Below are 9,491 nucleotides of genomic sequence, written 5' to 3'. Positions count from 1 at the left end.
TAAATGTCTGTTGAGTATTACAGTGCACATTTTTTTATTCTGTACCATTTTAGCCACTCACACTTTTAAATAAAGCAACGCTTGGAACAAACAAATCTGAATAAACATTTTTCTCAGTTCTTCACGCAGACAATTTAAAATCCAAAAAAATCTGAAAGGCTTGCCTTTTCCTAATAGAATGCATCTAACTTCTAGAAAATGGTGGGTGGGAGAAAGCCAAGGGTGTGATTTGTGATTTAATTAAGTCTGATGCTGATGCGTGCTTACAGCCGCCATATTTTAAAATTATGAGCAAGCTAGTTAAATGTCAGGCTGCAGGCATGAGAATGAGAGGCTCAAATATAAGGGATTGGGGTGTGCTGGGAAAGCCGGGAGTCAGACGCAGAGGCCCCAGGTGACCTCGGACATAAGGTGTCCCTTTTAAGAATGTCCGCGTCCTCATCAGCAAAATGGGAGGACTGGATCGGAAGGTTGGCTCCAAGTGCTCCTCTTCCCTGGGTTCACAGCTCATTAGGGAGAAGGGGCCGTCAGCAACCCCGCTCCAGTGATTTCTTGTAAGAGTCAAAGACCCACAGCAGGAGACAATCACTTCTTTCCTATGAATAAATACCAATTCAAAGTTAGAAAATAAGGCTCAAAGACTCAACCCTCCATGGGCCGTGCCCTGCACGGGGTGTTCACAGCTCATCGTGCTTGTATGTAAACTCTCTGGCGGATATAAACCCGTCTTTATCTTCATCTTCTTTGTCAAAGATGTCTTCTACCAGGTCATCGTGGTGACTCTCGTTGACCACTGCCCCATGCTTTTCAAACTCCTTCTTCAAATAGACTTTAACCTGCCAAGGAAAAACACAAGCCACTTGAAAAAGTTGGAACTGGAACTTGGGAATATTACTACGGATAAATATTATAATATATATATATATATACACATACATATAACATATTTATATATATATTTAATATATAAATATAATAATAATGTGTATTTCAAGCTATTTCATTATTAATAAAAATGACATCTAGCATTTGTATAAGCCATTAAGATTTGTCAAGAACTTAATCAATGTTTCTCATTTAATCCTTACAACTATCTCAGGAGGAAAGTTTTTCCCATTCATTTTTCCCATTTTATAGTTAAGGAAACTGAGGGAGAGGGAGGTTAAATGTCTTGCCCCAGATTTCATAGCAATTAAGTATCAAAGGCAGGATTTGTTTGACTTCAAGTCCAGCCTCCTATTCATTACCCCACCTATTTGCCTGTTTTGGAGATGGAGATTCAAATAACAAATAATCAAAACACTCTTGATTTTTATAACACTTTCTATTTACTAAAAGGGAATCCCCTCCCCCTTAATAAATTTAGCTATCTGATTGGAGCAAAGTATATTTGGATGGATATATGATCTGGTTGATGCAATCTGCATCAGAGGAAGGTGCACGTACCTCAAGGAAGTTATAAATCTTTGGAACTAACTAGATATGAAAATTTTTTGACAGGAAACGGTCCCCTTGTCTCTGCCTAGGCTGGGAGTTCTGTGGCCATTTTCAATCTGACCCCACCACCGAGCGGCCCAGAAGGTCTGACCCGGCCTGGCTGACCTGTCCAGCACCTGCGGCCCCCCACTCATGAGGAGCCCACGATTATTCTTGCGAGCTGAGCCCAAACCACACGGACCTCACCTCTTGCTTAGACAGTTTCCAGTCATCATCAAGATCCATCTCTTGGAATGACTCATGGGATCTCGGTCCATTTCGAATTTCCAGGAGATCGATGTTGAATATCAGTGTGCTCTCAGGGGGAATTTTACCTGTCAGGTGAAGGAGGGGGAGAAGAGAGTGGAGAAAGAAAACAGAATTTACTTTTAAAAATAGAAGATTTATGAATCTGCACAAGATAAGCCCTTAGCTAAGCTTGGGGGGCAAATGTGCTAAGGATCACATGAGTGAAACGTCATGTCTTCAGGCTGTGAGCTCACTGCCCTTATCAGCAAGAAGGTCTTCTCCCTAGAGATCTCAGCTTTCTATTCTACACACACACACACACACTCACTCACACAGACACACACACACTCCATCCCGGAGAGGACTAAAGTGCTTTTGCTTACTCAGACCTATGAACAAAATGGGGGAAAAGGGAAATCTCATCTGTGCAACTGGGCTACGTTCTCAAGGGAGATTTCCTTCCTATTATTTAATAAACTGATAGAAGTTAGTTCAACTCAACTAGAACTATGTACAGAGCCCTTCAATCCTAAATTACAGTGCAGCACAGCACAGAGAAACCCCCTCCAACTCTTCTTAGCTTACTTAGCTGCCATCTCTGGGCAAGTCACATGGCTCTCTCAGCCTCAGTTTCCCTCCTGCGTTTCCTACAGCATTTATCCCCCTGGATGGTCGTGAGGATCAGAACAGGTAAAAAATGGAGGTACTTTGTTCCTTTAAAGCACTATGTGATAGCCGAGAAGCAGAGGGACTCGAGTTTAATTTCCCTTTCAGATACCTGGACTCTGGACAAGCCCAACCTGTTGATGGCCCAGATAGTCCTTTCAGGAGATAAGATTGCAGAGCACCTGCTGATCTGTACTGGCAGGAGCTTCCTCCCCCCGCAGTCCCCTCCATCAATGGAGCAGTTTTAAAAAAGAAAGTACTTAGTTACTGCCATCAGCCTAAAGATAGGATCAGCTCTAAGAGGAGCAAAGACCCTTGAGTAAGCTCTGGCCTCAGTTTCCATATCTGTAAGGGATTACATTAAGTGTAATCTCTCCCACTCTGGTCTCCTGGGAGTCTATGGTGCAGTGGACAGAGCACCCGGAGGCCCTGGGCTCAAGTCTGACCTCAGACTAGCTGGGCAAGGTACTTCCCTGCGTGCCTCAGTTTCCTCCTCTGTAAAATAAGCTGGAGAGGAAAATGCCAAACCATCTTTACTAAGAAAGAATCAGTTATGACTAAAACAAATGAACAAGAGTAAAGACAGTCATAATTGCCCCAATTTGTGTTTATTAAGAGTAAGCATGACCTACAGTCTCAATGGCTAATGTTATTTTTTCCATTTTCTCTTCCTATATTCCCTGCCTCTTTCCTATGTATTTTCCTGACTCTCTCTTTTTCCTATTCTCCTTCTTTTCCTTGCCTCAACTAGGCACCCCCATTGGAGAACAATTCCTGGTTTTAGGACCAACAAATGAATCTGTCATTTGTTAAGTGCTTACTATGTGTTGGGCATTGTCTTAAGTGTTGGGGATATAAATTTTTAAAAAAGCAAGATGGTTCCTGCCTTCAAGGAGCTTACAATCTAAAGGCTATAGCTCTAAAGCTATGGCCCAATCACTGTCTATACAGACAGCTCCCTCTTGTTTAAACTAAGGGAGAAGAAAAAATGAGTCTTGATCCAAAATGGTGGCTTTCAAAATCCTGTTTGGTTTTGGAATTTGTTTTTTCTTTTTGTACTTGTGCTTGAACGCTGGTGAATCTGGTGCCTTAATTTTATTAGAAAAAGTTTTATTAAATGTATTCATTTTATTTTTTGAAGAATAAAGCCACATTATGCAAACCTGGTTTAATCATAGACCTGGAACTGAATGGGACCTTAGAGGCTGTTTAGTCCGACCCCTGAGGAAGCTGAGACCAGAGAGAGGGTCCCACAGCTAGCCAGCATCACCCACAGAATTTGAACTTTCTCCATTAGGCCATGATCAGGGGTCAATAACATCACACGGCTCAGCCCCAGTACCTAGAGTGAGAACTTAACAAATGCTTGTGGATTGAGGGTCGTGTAATCCCACGACCCAACTGCCAAATGGGGTCAATGAGGTCAAAACCCCGGACCTCTCAGTATGACAATAAAACACGGCAAAGTGCCACAGAGCGTGAGCACTCAGACCGTGGTTCTAGGGACGTTCCTGCTTTTATAAAAAGCAGCGCAGATGGGGGCGAGCAATCTCAGTGTACGGGGCCTGAGGGTGTCGCGCTCAGGCAGAAGCACGCAGCTCTCCACAAATGAGATTACCCACGGGGCAGCGCGGCTTGGAGATTCTGTTAGCATTTCTCAATGACACTTTAATCTGGCTCTGGCCTCCCTGGATAGTTGTGCAGGCTGCTGGTGGTGGACAAGCCATTTAACTCCTCTTTCTAATCTTAACAGAGAATTATTCCTCCAGCTAGAAGTCATCACAAAAGCTGTGTAACTTCCTGGGAAATGGGGATGATTCCCTGGTAAAAGAACAAGCACTTACAAAGAAGGGGAATGGGAGCTGCAAGAAACTGAAGGTCTCTGCTAGTTACCTGGAGACCCCCCCCAGCTTCCTGAGAAGGACAAGTCCCCCATGTTCAGCAGAAGCCCCCCCTTCCAAATATCTCCAAACACGTTTAATCTGAGAGTGAGCAGTAAACACTTCCGAGTGCTTTTCTCTCCTGCCAGACGACCACAAGGGGCGGTCGGAGGGTCCCCTGGGGAGCACTTACACTGTCCACACAGGGAGAGCGAGGGGGCCGGGACCAGCTTCTCCACGACCAAGGTCGATTTCCCAAGGCGAGCACCCCCGGCGCTAGAAGAGCAGGGGTTAGTCCGTGTTAGTTTCCTTGTTAGGCAAGTTAGTTTCACTTGAGTCAGTTTCAGGAAAGGGAAGCAGAGTTAGGGAGGCGTTTGTTACGTTAGGGACACCCTGTTAAAGGCAGAGAAGGGGCCGGGAAGGAGCTTTCGCTGAGAGCTACAGAAGCGTTAAAACCACAGCGGATGCGCCTCAACCCACTCTGAACCCCAGTGCACCCGGCCTCCAGGTGGCTGATTTTCTTTCCCAGATTTTGGCATCTAACTACTGAAACAAGAATATTTTAACTTAGAGGAGGCTTAGCTTAGCGAGTCCCTTTTCAGGAATACAAATGTGGGATCTTTATGGGGAGGAACACACCTGGGAAAGAGACAGGATGTCCTGAAATGGGAAGGTCTTAGCACTGTGCAGTAAAGAGAAGGGCAGGTGAGAACAGCCAGGAAAAGGTTTTGTTATAGAAAAAAAATAAGGGCAATAAAACTGACTCATTGAAAGACTGATAAGAAACAAACTTAAGGACAAAGAAGTTAGGATGGGGCATAAAGAAGGAGACAAAAGAATAACAATTTTTTTCCTTTTTTTTTTTTTTTTGGTCTAGCCCTATGATATCATTGGTGTGGAGAGGAACTTCTGGGGGGGGGGGGGGGGGGGGGGGGGGGGGGGGGGGGGGGGGGGGAGATTTCTGGTAATAAGGTAGAATGTCCCACAGACAGGAGGTGTCTTGGAATCTGCTTCCATATTCAGTCCTGAATCCTGGTTTTGAGAATTAACATCCTAAATCCAAAGTCCTGAGAATTAATTAAAAAAAAAAAAAAAAAAAACCCTAGCAATGAAGATGAACCCAGCAGAACTAATTCAAAAATCTCTGGATCATTCTCAGGCAGCCTTCACTCTACAGGCCTGGAGAAGGGGATAGAGTCACTTAACAAGTCACTTACCTTGAAACTCAACCCCCCAGATCTGTACAAGGAAGAGAATATTGAGAGTACATTCCTTACCGTCACCTTGAGGAATGGTCACCTGGAGAGTATTTCCATCTAGTCTCCTCCAGACTCTAAATGGCACAGAAGCCTGATTAAGGGCAAGGACTCTGCAGGCTGGAGTGGGGAGGAACCCACAGCCTCATGGGTTGGGCCCAGATCCCTCACCTGTCCAGTGAAGAGGACTAGACAAAATGACCACTAAGGTTTCTTTTAGTCTATATCATCCCTCATCAATCAATCAATATTGATTAAGCACCTACTATGTGTCGGACACTCTCCTAAGTGAATGATCCTCAGTTTTACTATCTGTAGAATGAGGGGGTGGACATTAGATAGCCCGAGGATCCATCCAGTTCTAATATTTTATGAAAAATGTCTTGGAAACCCCAAGACGTGATATTTATCAGCTATTTTTTTGCTCTGAAGCTGCAGTACAGTGGTTAGCGACCTGCTAGGACCCAGGAAACTTGAGTTCAAATCCTACTTCTGACATATGTGTGATTTCAGGCAAGTCACTTAACTTCTCCATTGCTTTGAACAACTCTCCAAGATTGCAATATTAGAGAAGATGCTGACATGCACATATAGAGGGAGCTTTTTTCATCTGGGAGTTCACCCTATCTATGAAATCCTACATCCAGCATCTATTGTTATTATTACTATTAACAATGATCATAATAATAATAATGACCATAATAAAGAAATAATAATGGTGATATTGATATCAATATTATTGCTGTTAAATGCTATTAATGTTATCAGATAGATTATTATTAATAATTATTATATGATTAATGTCAGGGATGTTCATCATTGTTATATGCATAGGTAATATGTTCATAATAATGTTCATATTCATACTGAGATGATGGGGATGGGAATAATGATGATGATTATGATGACAAGACAAAATTACCTTTCCCTTCTTTTCCATAGCCAAGGGCAGGGGGGATGGTGAGCTTCCTTTTCTCCCCCACACACATGCCCTTCAGACCTCGGTCCCAACCTTTGAGAGCCTCCAGGATGCCAAGGGTGAACCAGATGGGCTGGCCATTGTTATGTTTGTGGCTAAGGAAAAAGAAGATGGGGAGAGTTCCAGTTACAGTGACTCCTGGTTTCCCTGAATGGCTTCCCAGCTACCCCATATCCTCCCTGAATTCTAAGAAAGCAGCTCTTTCCTTTTATTGTGAGTGAAAGCTGCTATCTCTTAAGATAATTCCACCACCTTGAGGATGGCTGCTCCCTCCCATTAAGCAAGTATCACAGAATGAATCCTCCACAGGGAGAGCCACAGAAAGAGGTACTTGGGAATAACTTTGAAAGCAAAGAGGGGGAGGAAAGGGAGAGAGAAAGGCTTGTCAGATATGAGGGACCGACTGCATAAATGCATGCATGCTCAGTCACCATATGTATACAATCCAGATGTGTGCACCCGGGTAGGATTATGGTATCTAGAGACCAAAGAGCTGGAGCAGAGAGGGAAAGAAGGAGAGTTCTAGGTGCCCCAACACTGTCTTCTACAGAACCACCTGTCATAGAGAACGTCAGAACCCTGAAAAAATACCCAAATTCTCCATGAGCCCCCAGATCTCTTTAATTAACTTGTAAGGTATTTCAGTTAACAATCATTTTCTCTTCCTCTTACCTGCCTCTAATGGGGACAAAAAAGGAAGCAGAGTCTTTGCAACAAATATGCAAAGTCAAGCAAACACATCTCTAAATGGGGCTCAAATTCTTTTTATTTATAGGACAAAGCAGCCGATTATTAATAGCCGATAAGCAGAAGAATCACGGGTGAGTAAACTGCAGGAAGGAGGGCAGTCTTGTATTCTCAGTCTAGGACAGATGGATGATCAGAAACAATAAGATAATGTAAACGCAATAGCTGTATTCAAAGGAATAGTAAAAAGAGGACTCGGAGCAAACCCGGCCTCCCACCTTATCCACTAGAAGTTATTGATGGCCCTCCTTATCAATTAGGAGCGAGGACAAGTGGTTTAAGCACGTCCCCCCTCCCCCCCAGTCTCAGTTTCCTCATTTGCAAAATGGGAACAATAACAGCGCTTTCCCCAGAACGGTGTGGTGAGGGCTGAGGGAGATAAAGCGTGGCACAAAGCCTTAATAAGCGCGTAGAAATGGGCTCTACTCCAGAAGGGCAAAGGGCCCGTCCCGGGTCTCTCGCGTGCCGCGCTGGCCTCCGAGGGAGAAGCTTGGGCTTCACTGGCTCCACGTCACCCGGGCAGGTCCCGCAGGCTCCCAGCGCGCCCCGGCCGCCCGAGGAAGGTTCTAAGCGGCGGGGAAGGCGCGGACCTCCCTGGGGAGCGCTCGGCTCATGCAGGTGGGGACTCAGTAAGGGCTCGGTGAGTTTTCCCCGCGTGCTTTTTCGCCAGCCGCCCGCACTCACCTGGCCCGCGTCCCTGCCCATCACTTACGTGGAGTGGAACAAGGTTCCGTCTCTCTCCAAGTAGCCTTCGTAATGCACCAGCATCATGTCGCCGCCTTTGGTTTTCCGGTGGCAGATGAAAGGCTTCTGGAGCACCTCGATCTTCACCTCGGGCTCCGGGATCAGCGCGGCCCGGGCAGGGGCCAGCAGGGCGGCCAGCAGGGCTGACCACAGGACCGCTCTCATGGTGGCCCGGCCACAAAGCGAGCCGCTGCGGGGGCGGGGGCGGGGGCGGGGGCTACATGAACTCGGCGCCGGCTCTGACTCCGAGGATGGCGCTTAACTGCGCGCGGCCAAGTTCACGGCTCCCGGTCCTCGCAGACGTGGCACGGACTCCCCTCCCCGCAGCCGCTCTGCACAAGGGCGGGGATCTTAGGGTTAAATTCGGCAGCGCTTACGCCACTCCTCGGGGAGGGCCCGGCCTCGGGATCGCGGCCGCTCACGGGCTCCTGGGCCCGTCCCTCTCCCGAACCTTGTACCGCGCCGACCAATGAGCACAGCCCGTTCAAATGAGACCGGCCTCCTGCGGGACGTAGCGTATCCATGGGATGCGCTGCTTGGCAACCCAAGCCGGCGCTGCTGCTTGGAGCATGCGCACTCGCCCAGCCCCGGGAACGGAGAGTCGGCCACCCGGCGCTCCCGGGCTCCGGATTTTCGAGAAATGGGCTGGGCCGGGAGGAGAGAGGGAGGAGGGAGGGCCCCAAACCTAACGTTTGAGGACTCAGCCAGATTTCGTCTAATTGACTAAAGTGCTGGGATTGATGCTGGGGGAGGGAGGGCTGAGGGACAGGGTCAAGATACTCCTAAAACGTAGGAGGGAAGGAGGGAGAATTAGGATTCTGATGCACTGTTGTTAGATAGTGAACTGATCCACCCATTTGGGGAGAAATTTGGGACTATGCCCCAGGGCTATAAAGTTATGCCTGCCCTGAAAAGAACCTAAAGGTACCAAAATATTTATCGAATCTCTCTCTCTCTCTCTCTCTCTCTCTCTCTCTCTCTCTCTCTCTCTCTCGCAAATAATTTTGCTCAGTATCTGGGGAATGGCTGAACAAGTTGTGGTATATGAATGGGAAGGAGAACTATTGTGCCATAAGACACGACCGGCAGGATGGTTTCAGAAAAACGTGAGAAGACTTTACGAACTGATGCAAAGTGAAGTGAGCAGAAATGGGAAAACCTTATTGTACAAGGATCAACTGGGAATAACAACTATTCTGTTCAATACAGTGATCCGAGACAATTCTAAAGGATCTATGATGAACACTGCTACCCAGAGGAAAACTTCATTTTTCTTTTGGTTTGTTTTCTTTCTCAACATGACTAACATGGGAAAATATCTTGCATGGGTATATATATATATATATATATATATACACACACACATATTGTTGCTGTTGTTCAGTTGTGTCCAACCTTTTGTGACCCCATTTGGGTTTTTCTTGGTAAAACTACAGGACTGATTTACCATTTCTTTCTTCAGCTCATTTGACAGATGAGGAAACTATGGTTAGT

At 46.1% G+C, this 9,491-nt stretch overlaps 1 protein-coding gene across 1 annotated transcript; it reads right to left on the bottom strand.

The window, feature by feature from the left end:
• Positions 1 to 263: 263 nt before the first annotated feature.
• FKBP14 (FKBP prolyl isomerase 14) lies at positions 264 to 8,353 on the bottom strand. The gene is made up of 4 exons (XM_031940501.1): positions 7,966 to 8,353; positions 6,450 to 6,601; positions 1,684 to 1,811; positions 264 to 836 (listed from the first exon to the last, which is right to left on the bottom strand). Exons 1-4 carry the CDS (start codon positions 8,160 to 8,162, stop codon positions 678 to 680), a joined length of 636 nt encoding a protein of 211 aa, XP_031796361.1. The 5' UTR covers positions 8,163 to 8,353; the 3' UTR covers positions 264 to 677.
• Between the last annotated feature and the right edge of the window lie 1,138 nt (positions 8,354 to 9,491).

Source organism: Sarcophilus harrisii, chromosome 5, assembly GCF_902635505.1.
Source record: "Sarcophilus harrisii chromosome 5, mSarHar1.11, whole genome shotgun sequence".
In the NCBI taxonomy this organism is placed as follows: Eukaryota; Metazoa; Chordata; class Mammalia; order Dasyuromorphia; family Dasyuridae; genus Sarcophilus; species Sarcophilus harrisii.
This window is presented reverse-complemented; position numbering and strand designations above follow the sequence as displayed.

Excerpts from the sequence above, each read along its gene's own strand:
- FKBP14 (XM_031940501.1), bottom strand. The coding sequence starts at position 8,162 with ATGAGAGCGGTCCTGTGGTCAGCCCTGCTGGCCGCCCTGCTGGCCCCT. Across the intron at positions 6,602-7,965 it reads GGAACCTTGTTCCACTCCAC|CCACAAACATAACAATGGCC; the intron begins GTAAGTGATGGG and ends CTTTTTCCTTAG. Across the intron at positions 837-1,683 it reads GGAAACTGTCTAAGCAAGAG|GTTAAAGTCTATTTGAAGAA; the intron begins GTGAGGTCCGTG and ends TTTCCTTGGCAG.